Source organism: Pogonomyrmex barbatus, unplaced genomic scaffold, assembly GCF_055798465.1.
Source record: "Pogonomyrmex barbatus isolate J1 unplaced genomic scaffold, ASM5579846v1 scaffold19, whole genome shotgun sequence".
In the NCBI taxonomy this organism is placed as follows: Eukaryota; Metazoa; Arthropoda; class Insecta; order Hymenoptera; family Formicidae; genus Pogonomyrmex; species Pogonomyrmex barbatus.
In genome coordinates this window covers 1,396,661-1,411,588 of record NW_028297115.1, presented here as the reverse complement: position 1 = coordinate 1,411,588, position 14,928 = coordinate 1,396,661, and the positions used below count along the sequence as shown (strand labels likewise).

The following is a 14,928-nucleotide window of genomic DNA, read 5'->3' as shown; positions in this document are numbered from 1 at the left end:
TTATCATCACCATGATAAAACGAATAACTTTTTCATTTTACAGAAGGAAATAATGAACGCTAAAACATTTGGCAAACATTAAAAGCTTACAAAGAATAATTTCACAATATATTATATATTTAGCTGCTCATTAAACAAGCTGATCTTTCAATATGCTTAAAATATTTCGCGTAAGGTGAGCATTTTTATTTTTTGATTTTAATTATTTTGTTTACAAATTATAACACGTGCACCGATATCAAATGTCTCGATGTGCGCTGTTATTCTCCAATTGCCTCATGTAGAATCAATGTACAAAAAACAACTAGATTATCAACTTTTAATATGTCGCACAATACGAATAAGAATATTTCTTACAAGATACTATTACATTCATAACAATCCACATTACAATACATGATTGAAATTTATAATAAATTCAAGTTACAAACTGTGATATGAATTTCAAATTCGTACACATAATGGTGAATGTGATGGAAGTGCGATGTAACTCATCCATCATTCTTCATTTCAAAATTCGAAAAAATATTCGAATAAAATTCATAATTTTATGAAAGAGAGAGAGAGGCGAATAAATTCGTGGAAATATCGCAATGAATTGAACATTAAAATTAATATCAATGTAAAATATATTATTACAATTTCTTATATCAACGATCATCGCGTGATTATACATGTCAATTTCACTTGATCACTTTACAAATATTTAACGGCCGCGCACAGCCGTTTCGACAATCGCCGTTTCAATTGTGATCCATAATTCAACTGTTCAACTCTCGACTATGCTTCTACTCAAAATTGATGTATTTAATATATGTACACATGCATCTTTCGTATCATTTCACTGAAATCGTATGCGTTTTATCGTTATGATCGGTACGCAGAATATCTTTTTGTTAGCACTAACGTCAGAGTGATCAGGATTACATTACTTAGGCAGATTACGGCAATTACGAATGTCATTCGTCGAAAGCGTTTAACGCCTCCCGTAGTTTGTCGACTATTTTCTGATAGAAGGCGATTTGTTCCGTAAGATGCGTCCTTACGGCCTTATTTATATGGACTTCCCGTTCGGTCTGGAAATGCGTCTCCTCAGCGATTAGTGCGCGAGCTATCACGTCAGTCCGATGAGACAGTTCACGTAATTGCTGTGGCTCCATTTTATGCTCGCTGACCAGTCGCTCGCAGTCTCTTCGCTTTTGCATAGCGCTCTACAACAGAACGAAATACACAAGACACGTTAAACACTTAATTTGTTCAGATAAGATTGCGTTGATTAATACACGTCGCGAAATACCTTATGGATGCTGATGACGTCGGGAAAACTGCTAATAATACCGCGATAAATGTGGAACTTATCAGATAACGGTTCCCAATCGAACTTTGGCTGGTCCTCGTACAGCTTGCCGATGTCGTTATAAGCATCGCCGGTCGCCTTCAACGCGCGCGTCAGGTTCCCGCGGCCGTTATCGTCCGCTTCAAGAGCGTGGCTGAGCGACGTGAACGACTGACTGATCTTTTGGAATTCCCTTTTGTACAGCACCTGATGCTTCTTTGCCTGATCGACCGCCATGGCCATGAAATTCTTCACCACTGGATCCAGACCGTTAATAAATCTACCGAAGGTATCCGTCTGAATCTCCATCTTGATTACGTCTAGCGGCGTATCCGGGCTCTGGATGGCATTAAAATAATTCACGCCTAGCAGCTCGTCCTTCTCCGCCTGTCGTTTCCCTGCCTTCCATCGTTTCTCATCCGTGCAGGTGATAAAGTGTTCCCAAACACGACTTCGCGACAGCACGGGATGCCGGCAGACATAGTCGACAAACTCCTGCAATTGCGTACGTCGATGTTCGATAAACGCATCCTCGTAGCGCCCAGATATCTGCTTATCGGGCAGAGGCGGGATCGGGATGAAGCAGTATTTCTCTTCTAAGCGTTCGTGCAGCCAATCAAAATGCTTGTACCTCCTCGAGACTTGTATGTTATTAAACTGCAATATAAATATTATATGTATATATAATATGTATATATTATATGTGTGTATATATATATATTAGAGACATTTGAAAAAGGTGAAACAGATTTTTTTTTTTACCGTAGGAGTTAGCTGATAGACAATGAAACTCTTAAGACCCTTCAACTTAGACTCCTTCTTAGGCGATGTGACAACGCAATTATAGGACTCTCCAGTTGGCAGCCACCTGCATCGACCACCCTCTCCTTCCTCTACAAAAATCTTTTCGCTCTCAGGCACTGTCACCATCTTAACACCCAGCAAGAAACTATCTTCTCCCGATTTAATCAATGTAGAAAACTTATTGTTTTTCTTTGGTACAGTGGGTATAGGTTTCTCTGGTATCACAGAATGTATGTTATGTATTGACACTTGATCGCCGTAGTCACTAGTATTATTTTGCTGCGGCAGTTGTATGATTTGTGACTGTTGCTGTTGTTGCATGGGCGGAATGTAAGCCTGCGTTTGTCCAACTTCAGAATCATCGTCCCAATCATCATCCCAATAATCACCTGAACTTTGTTGGGATGATGTCATAGCATCTACACATATGCAAAGAAATCTATTATTATCCAAAGGTTACATTTAATTAAAAAAATAAGTACATAATAATCGTCAGATCATCATCAAAAATGTCACTATGCCATAGAATTTGTATTTCTGAAGGAATGTGCACTTTTATATTTTTGATAGGCTAGAAATGATATTAACAAATGAGTCACACTTGAGTGAAGAATCAAGAAACCACGTAATACAATAACAAAAATCATTATCAATGTAAATAAATAATTGTACACCATTGACAAATGAATAAAATGAGAAAAACAGTGCCTGTGTGATTCTTTGATGACTTCCATTGTGAGTTGTGTCCCTATTTCTAAGGCAGAACAAACCAAATGCCTCTTTGATGGTCGAAAGTACAGAACCAATTATGTCGATATAAACGTCGTTATATAATTTTCTGAAGTAGCTTATCTCTTATCAAATGATCGTATCGTATTAGCATAGAATAATAAATAGATAACGCAACAATGGATATCGCTCGAAGCTTATATATGTTTATGTAAATGAAAGTACCGAACGTACTGGAAGAAGGCGCTGTTTGCTCGACCACTTGGACGTACGCCGCGGGGAACAGTCCCGACTGCCCGCTCTGATTAAATCCCTCGCACCAGCCATCTCCTACGTTGTCCCGTATGACAGTCAGGAGTTCGCCGGCGGTGATGGACAGCTCCGACGTCCCCGACTCGCCCGTAAAGTCGTACAGTGCTCTTACCTGGAAATAGAAGAGAATGAGAATACAGATGTGAGAAATATTCGTGAGACAAAGCGGACAAAGAGTCGTCCCGCGCGCTTGTAATAACAGAATGAGTCATAACGGGTTGAGCGAACTCGGAGCGACGTGGAGCCATAAAAGCGGCTCTCGGACCAGCGGATGGCTTCCCGACGTACCTGGTGGCCCTCCATCGTGTATCCCCCCCGTCCCCGCGGATGATCCACCGCTGAGAGAATTTAAATTCCGCCCGGTGAGAAGCTGCGCTCGGTCACATTCCTACTCCTCGCCTCGCGCCGTCACGAGCCGTCTGACATTTGCGCGCTCGCACTCCCGCTGCACCTCGTGCGTTGTCGAGCGACGAACTGGGGGCGGGGGATGACTGTACCGGCGGACAGCCAGCCCGCCCGTCCGTTCGTCCGTCTGTCCGTCTCTTAATTGCACCGCCTACATTCCCCTCCCTCTTCTGCCGCCGCGCAATTTTATCTCTTTCCGCTTCCTCTTCGCCGAAGCGTACAGATATCTAACAGACTGCGCGTTTCTTTCTTCGATCTCGTGCCTTCTTTCGCCTCGTCTTTTCCCCTCGAAGCGCCGGTGGCACCGGTTCACTCTATTTCGAGTAGACGTGTATCCTCCACGAGTGTAGGAGGTCACAGAAAGGTGTAACAGCCGACAGGAACGGAGTAGTTGTTATCATTCGCGTACGCCGTTGACAGGCCGCGCGAGATCGACCGCGTTCCAGAAGCGTCTCGCAGCTGATCGAGCATGACGTCAGCGCGACGGCGTGATCGACGGCATGACCGGACAACTTGGCCGGATCTGGTCGCGCGGGTAGGTTAAAGAAGTCGAGAACCGGCACCGCGGATCCGCCTCCTCGACCGTATCAGGCAGGGAGCGCGAAACTTTTCGAAACTTTTGACCGATGTTGTACGACAGCGACACGATCGCGGATAGCGGAAGATAAAAGATACGCCTCCGAAATCGATTTGTGTATTTTAAAACTAGGTGGAAATTACAAAAGTGAGGAAATTCACTAGAGTCTCTGCAATTTCATACGTCGACGAAAACTAGTAAATTTCCTCTCCTTGTATTTTTCATCTCGTTTCCCTGAAGAAATCCCTGAGAGAACAGCCAATCAGACTGATGTGACGTCACTGACGCGAGTTCTGTGCCGAATATCTCGAGTATTGAATTTGAGGTTAGGTTCCCCGTGTAGAGGTAACCTTTCGTGACTGTCGCTCGACCGGCGCTGAAATAATCATATAATGATCTCGTCGTGACTGAGATCTCTGTGGTGATTTGACATGAATACCCAACAAATATTCCAACTTCCTCATAGACTCAAAGCGGCCTTCAGGCTGCTCACGTCGAGGTTTAATGAGGTCGGCACTAAAATTGGAAGCTACGAGATGCCCGAGAGGATCAGAGGCACTGTCCTTGAACGCTGGGGTAAATAATAAATTGATTTTATTATTATTATTTGAGTGATGCGCATAGCTTTATCATTTTATCAGCGAAATACTGGCACGGTCTGTATATCGATTACAAGGATGTCGCCTTCGATGTAGCCAAAGATTGCAGGGAGCGTCCAGTACGTGCTGCGATGTACATAACAGGTGCGTGATGTACACCGTTTCTTCTGTGTCGACATTTTATTGATTTTAATATATGATAAATGTATTAATAATATTCTATAAATATCTGTATCGTAGTTCTAGGAGCTTGTTTCTATTCTAATCGACACAATCCGGATGAAACTATGTTCAGAGAGCAATTGATACAAAGCAGTACAAAACTAATACAAGTAGGAGAACCTATACGCAATCCCATTTCTGTCCAACATGTAAAATGGTTGGAACAATGCTATAACGAGGGACTGATCAGAAGACTTAATTTGGGTGTTCTGTCTTTGATTTGGTTAGATAATTATGACAAAGACTGTTCTTCCTATAAAGCAGTCTGTCCTTATCTAAAACCACGATATGTAACTTTTTATGAAAGGATAGTGGACGTAGGATTCCTTGAAAAATGGTGGTTATTAGAAAAAAAGATGAAAGACTATGATATAAATGAAACCGAATTCAGTGTTACAAACAATGGCACCGTTTCAGCATAATAAATTTTAGGAAAAAAATGTTCTTAATTATATAAGAAAGTAAGAATTGTGTAAGTTTTTGGAAAACATGTATATATTCGTGATTCGGTAACTACAGGATACAAAAATTTGATAAAACAAATAAACAGATGTCTAATAACTGTAAATATATAAACGCAATTATCGATTTTAAAATTTCCTAATAAGGAAGACAAATTTTATCGAATTATATTTTACAAAAATAAATCTCTACTTATTTATATTATATAGATCTATTATTTGTGATTCTTAAACAGTCTTCATTCACGAGAGACAACTACTAGCGATCTGAAATTCAATTAGTTTTTATTAATATTAATCGCTACAAGCAACATTAGTAGTCTGAATGTATTGTGATGATACGTTACCACTTTGTGCATAGACTAATGCAGTACGACGCGGAATGTAGATCATCATTTTGTTTGGATAAGAGGAAAACGCTTCTGGTTGCGTGAAATGCTGCACGCTCGTATCTACACGACGTTCACCTCCGAATTGTTCATCGTCGCTGCATAGAACGATCTTGTATGTTCCTGGATTTTTTACACCGACCGGATAATCGGCAAATGATTTGACTGGATGAAAGTTAAAGACGAATACGAGATCAGCTCGATCGAACACGATCACCTTATCGTCTTCGTGCTTCCAACTCACGTAGCCCTAAAATTCAAATGGTTTATTCGTTTTTCAAAGATAGTGACAAAAATAAAAATGTAAAACTACTTACAGGATGGGCATGCAACCATCCGTACTTTTCTTCGAGCGTATTTACAGCGCGATCCCAATTGTTCATATATTTATACTTGAGTAATTCATCGTCCACTAAATTCCACTGACGTCTGGCATAATGATAGCTGTCTGAATTTCCAATTCTCGGAAAGTCCAGCCACTCAGGATGGCCAAATTCGTTGCCTATAAAATATATTTTTGTCATATTTTTTTTTTTCTCAATTGTGAATTAAACGCGAAATTGCGTATGAATGTTCAGCAAAGAATTAAATTAAGACTATTGTATACCTATGAAGTTGAGATAAGCTTCTCCGCCTAAAGCATGCGTGATTAGCGTGATTAGATTATGGAGGGCAATGCCACGAGCAATAATCTCGCTGTGCGGACTTAGCATGCTCATGTGTGTATACATCTCCTTATCCATGAGCCAGAATGCAATTGTTTTATCGCCCACGAGGGCTTGATCATGAGATTCAGAATAAGCAACCGCTTTCTCCATCCACCTTCGATTGGAGAGCGTCCAACAAATATCGCCGACTTTCCAGTCGTCATCTTTGACTTCTTTCAATAGCTTAATCCACTTGTCGGGAATAGCCATGGCTAGCCGATAATCAAATCCCATCCCGCCTTCGGCAACTGGTCTAGAATATTTCATGAAATGATTAAAATGAATATCTTTTTTTATTTCTTTAACCAACAAAAATTGACTCAAGTCTCATACCTGCAAACACCTGGCATTCCACTAACGTCTTCGGCTATTGTGACAATTTCAGGATATATTTCGTGCAGCATGTGGTTGGCGAGCATCAAGTACACTATGCCTTCCACATCGACATTCAGACCATAGTATTCATCGTAATGACCACTGAAACTTTGTCCCAAACCTCTCGAATGATATAACATTGATGTAATGCCATCAAACCTGCCGAATAATCACAATTCCAATAATTAATAATGATTATTTTATACAGTGCTATAAATTTATTCTTATAAAAATCAAGTACCTGAATCCATCGAAACTATACTCCTCAATGTACCAACGTAGATTGGACAGTAAGAACCGAAGTACTTCGTATTCCGCGTAGTTAAACAATCTGCTGTCCCACAGGGAATGCTCGCCACGAGAACCGCTGTGAAAGAAGCACGCATCCGTACCATCGAACATATTCAGCCCATCCAAAGTATTTTTGGAAGCGTGGGAGTGTACAATATCCAGTAAAACGTAAAGACCATGCTGATGCGCCACATCCACCAGTTCTTTTAATTCTTCTGGAGTTCCATAGCGAGACGAGACCGCGTAGAAAGACGTAACCTTAAATTTTAACATGACACATTACAGAGCTGACACATACTTGTTTTAAGAAATAAGATAGTTATCTTATCTCTTAATTCATTACATATATAAATGTGTAACCTGATATCCAAAACTAGCATAATAAGCGTGTTCCATTATTGCCATTAGTTGTATCGCGTTGTATCCTTGTCTTACGATTCTAGGTATCACATCCCTAGCAAATTCCAGGTAGGTGCCAACGCGACATTCCTGTGTACTAATTCCAACGTGACATTCGTAAATCCTAAGACTTTCTGGTCTCTTTGGTTTGGGGTGTTTGAATTTGTATACCTGAAACAAAAATATTGTAAATTCATTGATTACATGCCATCTCTAATGAGTTATCTAATACATTTTCTGGATGCCATATACGTTGTTTGTAAGTAGTCCCTTCAGATCTATTTGCCGACTGAGTAACATAAGTCGCCCAAGGGCTTAGTCTTTCAAGTAACTCATTGTTGTGACTTTTGATAATAAGCTTGACTTCAGAGAGATGCTTTAAAGGACAACTGCCGTCTGCATTTGGAGGAAGCTGTAGCTCCCATTTACCATATTCTAATTTTTTGTATGGCACAGTGGTTTTTTGCCAATTATCTAGATAAAACCGTCGTACTGATCAGAAGAATGTACATAAAATATATTGACGCGTTAAAAGGAACACGTACTGAAATCTCCAGTCAGAAATACCTCCTGCGCACCAGGTGCCCATTCTTTCGCGATGACACTATTGTCATCCTTGATGTGAATACCAAAACTCTCATACGAGCTAGTAAATCGTTTCAGATCTCCGTCACCTTCTTCTATCTTATCAATATAATCCATAAACAAAGCATACCTACAAAGGCAGAGATGATCTTATCATAATGATATTCCTGACCAGTTTATTACTAGGAGCAACGTCACAAAGTTGCATAAAAATGCAACACGTTGCGTACGTAAATCGCTATAAATAAAAAAATGTACCTCCGTCGAATGTCATTTTCGTACGGCTTCAGGTACGGGTCCCTTTCGAGAAGGGCGTCTATCTCCGGTACCTTAACCTCCGAGGGATCCATGCTTGACCATTTGCCGCCCATTGTCTCTACCACGATGCCCGGCGCACGATTAGCGAAATCGGCGGCGTGACCGCGGCATGGACCGGCTGAAATTTGAATGTCATATCAATGTCACGATCCCCTCTCTGCTCGTTGGTGCATCATACCTTCGACGAGGTGGCACGGAGCAGTCGCATATCAGCCGGATAAGAGGAGGAAGGAAAAAAGGGGGAAGATGCCACGCGGCTGGGAATTACGTAACTACGAACGTGCACGTTGCCCCAACATACTAACCCGCGAGTCCATCTCTCCTGACCTTTGACACCGCCATGTTTTGTTGTCGCCGGCGCGCGATCATAATTGCAGGATGAGAAAGAACGACGAGACGTCGGTACTCGCCGCGCGATGTCAAAGATCATAAGTCCGATCCTCATGATCGCGTCTCGTAAAATTTTATCGCCCGTTTTCATCATTGATTTGGCAAAAAAGAAGCGAGGCGATCGCGGTATACATTTGAATATTTATAATATGACAGATCCGATATTTGTAACTGCACTTTCTGAAATCTACACACGAGGCAGGTATGTAATTAGACGAAGAGAGAGATTTGTAGAGAAAAAGAGAGAAAATGAAAAGTGCAGAATTCTGGCTTACTCGCCAAATGGCGGATGTTTTAAATGTGCGCCGTATAATAGATATATTTCGAGATGTTTCCCCCCCCCTCCCCCTTTTTTTTGTTGTTGAAGAGGAACAGAGGGTAAAGAAGCAAAAACAGGAGCGTACGAGAACCAGCGGGAAAATTTTATTGGAAATATACGCAGGACGATTGCATTACGTAAAAATAATTAATACCGTAATAATTAATACCAATGATTCGTGAAACTCGTGCGAAAGCACACAATATACAATTTACGTAACATTTATTCGTTTAAAGATGTATTATGTCTATATTAAATATATATATTTTATATATATATATATATATATATATATATATAATATATAAATGCAAAATATTTTTTAATAGCTCAAGCAATATAAATATATTACGATTTATTCTTAATCATCACATAATTTAATTCAATTATGCATTAACGCACCACAACTTATTTAAATTTGACGTCAAGAAAGAACAGTCTCATACACATACACACATACACACAGAGATCTTTCGATATGGAATAAGAGAGAATGTGTGATTAATAGAAATTTATTATTAATGAATTGTTCTTATGCTTAATCGATCACTGACTCTGATGCTCACAAAGTATACGAAAATAAATAAATACATTCTTCAAAGTAGTAGTTATACGCGATATCAGAGACTCTGAGACAATCGATGGAGTTCAGACACCGAACGTCTTGGCTTTGGTCCATTCTTAGCTTAACTAAGCATTAAGAATTTGTTTCAAAAAGGACATGTATACTTATAATTAATTCTTAAATAAGAAAGTCATATAAATTAGCAACACGAATCATTCTTGGTAAAGTTTGTTCCTCTTCCCCCTCTCCCCCCCACTGGTTTTTCTTTCTTTCGTTGTTCTTTATTAATGATGTATTCTTAAACGTAAATATATAATCGAAAGAATAAGCAAATGTGTGACGAAGCATTAAATTGCTTTAACATTAATGAAAGGGAAACGGGAAAAAATATATGTGTATGTGTATGTATGTATGTATGTATGTATGTATGTATGTATGTGTGTGTGTGTGTGTGTGTGTGTGTTTCAATTTCATGAAAGATTAAATAGGTACGTTACTGTTAGCATCGTGGATTACAAGATTGAAATTGCATCCAAGATTTCATTATATTTGTAGGAAGAAAGATTAGCGCCTAGTTAAACGTCCGGATGAATTTTCTGCCTTGGGATCGGTTTCTTTTTTTTTGTTTTTAAATAATAGCTCGTCTATATAGCATGCGCTTTGTTAATGGGCTTTTGGTTTCGAATTTGACTTGTTACTGTAATTTGCGGTACTGTTTGTGGGAGTATTATTGACCGAAGTGTCGGATACTTCGTCGCTGCTATTACTGCGAATATCACCCTCCATCTGTAATATGTTTTCCACAAGAAAAGATTAGCATATAGGTGTGCGTTCATTCGTAAACATCGAGAAATGTCCCAACGAACGTGCACGCGACAATTTGTATAAATCAGCAGCACGTACCTGACCAGCATTGAAAGCGCGATATGCGATCTTAAGGATTAAAAAAGTCCAAAATAGATGAAGAAGCAGTAGCAAGATTAACAAAGAATTAAAGATATAGTATGCAGGGAACATCGGTACTATCTTAGGCGCCTCTGTAGATGTGCTGCAATACACAATAAATACGAGTCAGTGTCACACAAATCGACACTCGGAATATAATGATTAAACGTTTCAAAATTTAAATATACCAGTACACATACCTATAAATTATCCAACCTGGATACACACCAATACGTGTTACGATCCACAGAATTGTGAATACGGCGAATATACAATCACAAATTTTCTGATAATTTGCATACTTGGCCATTTTTGCCGCCTATGAATTAAGAATGCGTATTAATGCGTAGATGTAGAATATAGTAAAGAGATTTTTCTGCTTCAAACATGCTTACCTCTAAGAATACATCTGCGCAATCATGTACAAGCAAGACCAGACTACCGATCCTCGTCAGGTTCCCAACCCACGAGAAAGACATAAGCGAAATTGTAGCTATATGATGAATAAACATCTGCCAAAAATCTTTCCTTCTGACATCAAAGAATTGAGAAAAGCTTAATGCCCAATAGAATGACATTGATATCATATAATACCACCATATACCACTAGTAACTGGATGATAGGGGTAATTATAATAACAATGTTTTATGTCCCAAAGCCACGGTTTATCCCACAGGACAACAAGGCCATACAAGAATGAATATGTATAATAGGTCCATCTCCAACTGTAAAAAAAGATGACAGATTTACAGCGTTGATCTTTGAACAATGCAAAGTGATAAATCAAGATGATGACTAACCAGCTCTCACAAAATTTTGTAAGAGTAGATGGCTTGTCTTGAGAGCGACGTAGTCGAAGCCATCTCTCCACTTGTCTTTCAGACCAATCTAATTGTTTAGCCAATCCCAAAATCTTAAAACACAGTTGTGTGTTACAAGATGCTAATGTAACAAGTGATACAAATAAAAATGCACTAATTAGTATTATTTACAATTTATATTTTAATATCTCCTAATGCGATTTTATATTTATTCTATATTCCTGTTTATATCTCTTAACTAATTCAGAAAAAATTTTATCTGTATAAAAAATTTATTATTTATTCTGTTAACAATAACAGCTAATGATTCATATGAAATTTTTTCTCATGATGCATTACTCACCTGTTTATACTTAGTTTTCTTACTAAGATATGCTTTCTCTAATATTTCATTAGGTACGGCCTTTTTGCTTCTAGTATTTTTTATATTAAGTGACCTTCCAAAGGGAGCAAAGCAATACCTACATTTTAAAAAACTATCATATTATTATTGTGTGTGTGTGTGTGTGTGTGTGTGTGTATATATATATATAATATATATATTGATATATATTGATAGAACTTCCATATTATTAATGTCTTGCTCTATAATAAATATATATATATATATATATTTTTATATATTTTTTTAAAGATTTATATGAATTTTGTCAAGCATCTTAAATATATTTTTCAATGTTACATAATGTATATTTGTAAACTTTCCAATAGCAATAAATTTAATATTTCTTTAAAAGAGCAAGACATTAATGATATGGAAGTTCTATCAACAATATAATAAATCATGTCTCAGTAAGCTTACCTTTCAAGAGTATATCTTATTCCTAGAAGAACAAATGCCATGGGCAGAGGATATATTAAATGCTGATAATTAGCATACTTATTGTCTGCATTTGGACTAATGTCCTCCCATGTAATGTTAGGAGGCAACCAAATGGTCGGCGACCAAAAGGTGGCCGATATATTTGAGAAAATATCCATTTCTCTGTGTCCTGCAAACAGATCATCAATGATAAAGAGATGATTGATAAGAGATCATCGATGACAACGTCGAATTATAGAAAAACTGAAAAAGATTGAGCAATAAATATTACATTACAGACAATACATTCACTTTATAACAATTATCACAGACCACCGGACGATATATTTATTCTATAACAATGATCACAGACGACTCGCCGGTACATAAAAACGCCCGGAACAACGGAAACAAGTTTTCGAGGAAAATCGTGGGATCACGCCAGAGAAATTACTATTAATTAACGCAAATCGTGCACGCTATCGTCGTCGTAGAAGCGCGGCCAGGTCGCGCAGAGAAGAAAAAAAACGCTTCCACGCGAATGGACGCGCCACGAGGAGAAGAGAGAAAAGGCGACGTCGGAGACGGGCCTTTTGGCGAGAGAAGGGCACGCCGCGCACGCACTTACCCGGAGCCGCTGTGGCCACCTCGGCACGATGTACCGCACGATCCGGAACGCGCCACCGGACGGACGAGAATGAGGCTCGGGAAGGCGGCGCGCGCTCGCCGCCACGGGCTGCGCCGTTTTCGCTCTGTTCTGTGTAGCGAGCGAGCCGCGCGTGCGCTACCGGAATGGTCGTCCCGATTAGCGCCGGATAACGCGAAAGGGCTACGATAAGGCGGCGACGTCAATGGTCTTACGACGATGATGACAGCTAAATCCGGAGTCGTGAACGCCCCGCGATTACAGCGTTGTCGTTGCTGCTGCTGCTGCTGCTGCTGCTGTTGGCCTCGCTATCATCCCGCTATCATCACCGTCCCACCACCAGCATTGCCGCCGCTGTTGTCGTCGTCGCTACCGCGAGGTGCGGTCGTGACACAATCGAGATAACGAGCCTATTCGACCGCGTGACCATTCTTGCCCGCTTTGACGGTCACGCCGCACCGCCGCCGGCACGCTGCGGCTACTCCGAAGTACTCTAATTAATGATTACCGCACGATTCTGCCGATGTTGCGATGTGTGCGTGTGCGTTGGACGTGAGGCACGCTAGGCGAGGAGCGCATCCGATCGTGTCCGACTACAGTGGGAGTTCTCGTTTATTCCTCTCTCTTTCTTTCTCCTTTACTGCCCGCTGTTTTTTTTTTTTTTTTTTTTTTTTTTTTTTTTTACATAGGCACAGACGTCTCCATGGAGTCAGCAACGTTCTCCCTCCGATATCTGTTTGACGATTCGATATTAGCCTTTTTTTCTGACGCTGGCTCTACTTCCTGATTTTACTAGATCTACGTACCATTGTCGTTCTCTCTCTCTCTCTCTCTCTCTCGCTATGCTATAAATTATCAGACACGGCTTCTGTCACTCAGAGGGGAAAAAAAAAAAAAGAAAACCGCCGGGTTACCGGTGAGTCATCGAGCGATCACGAAAGTGTCGTTAACTCGGCGAGTGGCTACGCGATTCTCGGGTTTCACGCGAGATTTACTCGCATTCGCCGGCTGGGTTACCGTTCACCGTGTCGTTGAGACAAGGCATCCTCCCTTTCTCACCAGAATTACCGTGTTTGCTCGGCGCAGCCGTGATGATAAATATGAATGGCGACACCTGCGGTGTCTCTCTCTCTCTCTCTCTCTCTCTCTCTCTCTTTCCCCCTGCCCTTACTCCGAGAGTCCGAGCGCTCCAGGCAAACAGATCGTTAGAAAATGCCATTGGTCACCGGCAACCAATCGCGACTTACCTCGCGACGCGGCTGTTTCGTATTCCCGGCCGTCCCATTGGACGATTCGAATTCGCATGCCGCGATTCGCGCTCGCGTTTTCACATCCACGGCGACCTCGACCAACTCGCAACTTCAATTAGCTCGATCGGCGATTAACTTCAAGCGATACTTGATGTTTTTTTTTTTCTCTCAAAAATCTAACCTTATCACTAGTCCCTTGCTGTTTATCACAAATCATAGAGAGAAAGATTATACTAAGGACGATGAATTGTGTAATTAGAAATCTAAATAATTTTAATAATTACTATTACACTTCTACCAATATAGGTTTAATTTACTTTTTATCCTATTTTATCCTGTTTTACTCTAAGAATTAGGAAAAGATAATAATGATAAATAAAACTGAAATTAATGTTGATTCACATTGGTGAAAACAAATGTAAAAGCCTCTTTAACCAACTTTCGAATAAGTTAATTGACGATTAATTCAATCATCACGATTAATGACTGAAAATTAAACAATATGTCATTAGAAAGGAAATGTTCTCATAATCCATGTATATTTTATACTCTGATTTTTAATAATATTTATTTATATTATCAAATATTATTTATAATTTCACAAGGTACGACAAAAAGAATATTAAATTACTTGATAAGTTTTGATCTGCTGTTGGAACTTCTACGAATTACTTATGTCG

At 39.8% G+C, this 14,928-nt stretch overlaps 4 protein-coding genes across 10 annotated transcripts; 1 reads left to right on the top strand and 3 right to left on the bottom strand.

Annotated features, from left to right (window-relative positions):
- Positions 1–305: 305 nt before the first annotated feature.
- Positions 306–4,167, bottom strand: SH3PX1 (sorting nexin 33-like protein SH3PX1). 2 transcript variants are annotated; one of them, XM_011642191.2, is made up of 5 exons: positions 3,470–4,167; positions 3,095–3,293; positions 2,099–2,559; positions 1,298–1,993; positions 306–1,211 (listed from the first exon to the last, which is right to left on the bottom strand). In XM_011642191.2, the coding sequence occupies exons 1-5, from the start codon at positions 3,482–3,484 to the stop codon at positions 960–962; spliced, it is 1,623 nt and encodes a 540-aa protein (XP_011640493.2). In that variant the 5' UTR covers positions 3,485–4,167; the 3' UTR covers positions 306–959. The 2 variants fall into 2 exon arrangements, with proteins under 2 accessions (XP_011640493.2, XP_011640495.2); XM_011642193.2 differs by having other exon boundaries at positions 3,104–3,293.
- Positions 4,168–4,272: 105 nt separating this feature from the next.
- Positions 4,273–5,650, top strand: LOC105429306 (mitochondrial import inner membrane translocase subunit Tim29). The gene is made up of 3 exons (XM_011642189.2): positions 4,273–4,739; positions 4,805–4,906; positions 5,003–5,650. Exons 1-3 carry the CDS (start codon positions 4,595–4,597, stop codon positions 5,404–5,406), a joined length of 651 nt encoding a protein of 216 aa, XP_011640491.2. The 5' UTR covers positions 4,273–4,594; the 3' UTR covers positions 5,407–5,650.
- AGBE (1,4-alpha-glucan-branching enzyme) lies at positions 5,462–9,572 on the bottom strand. Of its 2 annotated transcripts, none has more exons than XM_089075591.1 (11): positions 8,688–9,572; positions 8,450–8,627; positions 8,152–8,321; positions 7,839–8,080; positions 7,568–7,777; positions 7,158–7,465; positions 6,875–7,075; positions 6,442–6,794; positions 6,152–6,336; positions 5,793–6,084; positions 5,462–5,712 (listed from the first exon to the last, which is right to left on the bottom strand). In XM_089075591.1, the coding sequence occupies exons 2-11, from the start codon at positions 8,560–8,562 to the stop codon at positions 5,705–5,707; spliced, it is 2,082 nt and encodes a 693-aa protein (XP_088931717.1). In that variant the 5' UTR covers positions 8,563–8,627; positions 8,688–9,572; the 3' UTR covers positions 5,462–5,704. The 2 variants fall into 2 exon arrangements, with proteins under 2 accessions (XP_088931717.1, XP_011640492.2); XM_011642190.3 differs by having other exon boundaries at positions 8,815–9,572.
- Positions 9,573–10,394: 822 nt separating this feature from the next.
- Positions 10,395–14,191, bottom strand: schlank (ceramide synthase schlank). Of its 5 annotated transcripts, XM_089075602.1 has the most exons (9): positions 13,805–14,031; positions 13,507–13,731; positions 12,353–12,542; positions 11,894–12,026; positions 11,530–11,642; positions 11,124–11,454; positions 10,929–11,047; positions 10,687–10,831; positions 10,395–10,569 (listed from the first exon to the last, which is right to left on the bottom strand). In XM_089075602.1, exons 3-9 carry the CDS (start codon positions 12,529–12,531, stop codon positions 10,447–10,449), a joined length of 1,143 nt encoding a protein of 380 aa, XP_088931728.1. In that variant the 5' UTR covers positions 12,532–12,542; positions 13,507–13,731; positions 13,805–14,031; the 3' UTR covers positions 10,395–10,446. The 5 variants fall into 5 exon arrangements, with proteins under 5 accessions (XP_088931728.1, XP_088931725.1, XP_088931726.1 ...); XM_089075599.1 differs by lacking the exons at positions 13,507–13,731; positions 13,805–14,031 and adding an exon at positions 14,067–14,191; XM_089075600.1 differs by lacking the exons at positions 13,507–13,731; positions 13,805–14,031 and adding an exon at positions 14,067–14,190 and having other exon boundaries at positions 11,894–12,011.
- Between the last annotated feature and the right edge of the window lie 737 nt (positions 14,192–14,928).

Bases quoted from the DNA above. Each gene is read 5' to 3' on its own strand.
- SH3PX1 (XM_011642191.2), bottom strand. The intron at 1,994-2,098 runs GTAAAAAAAAAA...TTTATATTGCAG, and splicing joins TCTATCAGCTAACTCCTACG to TTTAATAACATACAAGTCTC. The intron at 1,212-1,297 runs GTATTTCGCGAC...GTTCTGTTGTAG, and splicing joins ACGTCATCAGCATCCATAAG to AGCGCTATGCAAAAGCGAAG.
- LOC105429306 (XM_011642189.2), top strand. From the start codon at position 4,595: ATGAATACCCAACAAATATTCCAACTTCCTCATAGACTCAAAGCGGCC. The intron at 4,740-4,804 runs GTAAATAATAAA...TCATTTTATCAG, and splicing joins CACTGTCCTTGAACGCTGGG to CGAAATACTGGCACGGTCTG. The intron at 4,907-5,002 runs GTGCGTGATGTA...TCTGTATCGTAG, and splicing joins TGCTGCGATGTACATAACAG to TTCTAGGAGCTTGTTTCTAT.
- AGBE (XM_011642190.3), bottom strand. From the start codon at position 8,878: ATGATCGCGCGCCGGCGACAACAAAACATGGCGGTGTCAAAGGTCAGG. The intron at 8,322-8,449 runs GTACATTTTTTT...CTGCCTTTGTAG, and splicing joins GAAAATGACATTCGACGGAG to GTATGCTTTGTTTATGGATT. The intron at 8,081-8,151 runs GTACGTGTTCCT...GGTTTTATCTAG, and splicing joins ATTTCTGACTGGAGATTTCA to ATAATTGGCAAAAAACCACT.
- schlank (XM_089075599.1), bottom strand. From the start codon at position 12,531: ATGGATATTTTCTCAAATATATCGGCCACCTTTTGGTCGCCGACCATT. The intron at 12,027-12,352 runs GTAAGCTTACTG...ATAATATGATAG, and splicing joins ATAAGATATACTCTTGAAAG to TTTTTTAAAATGTAGGTATT. The intron at 11,455-11,529 runs GTTAGTCATCAT...CTTTTTTTACAG, and splicing joins ACAAAATTTTGTGAGAGCTG to TTGGAGATGGACCTATTATA.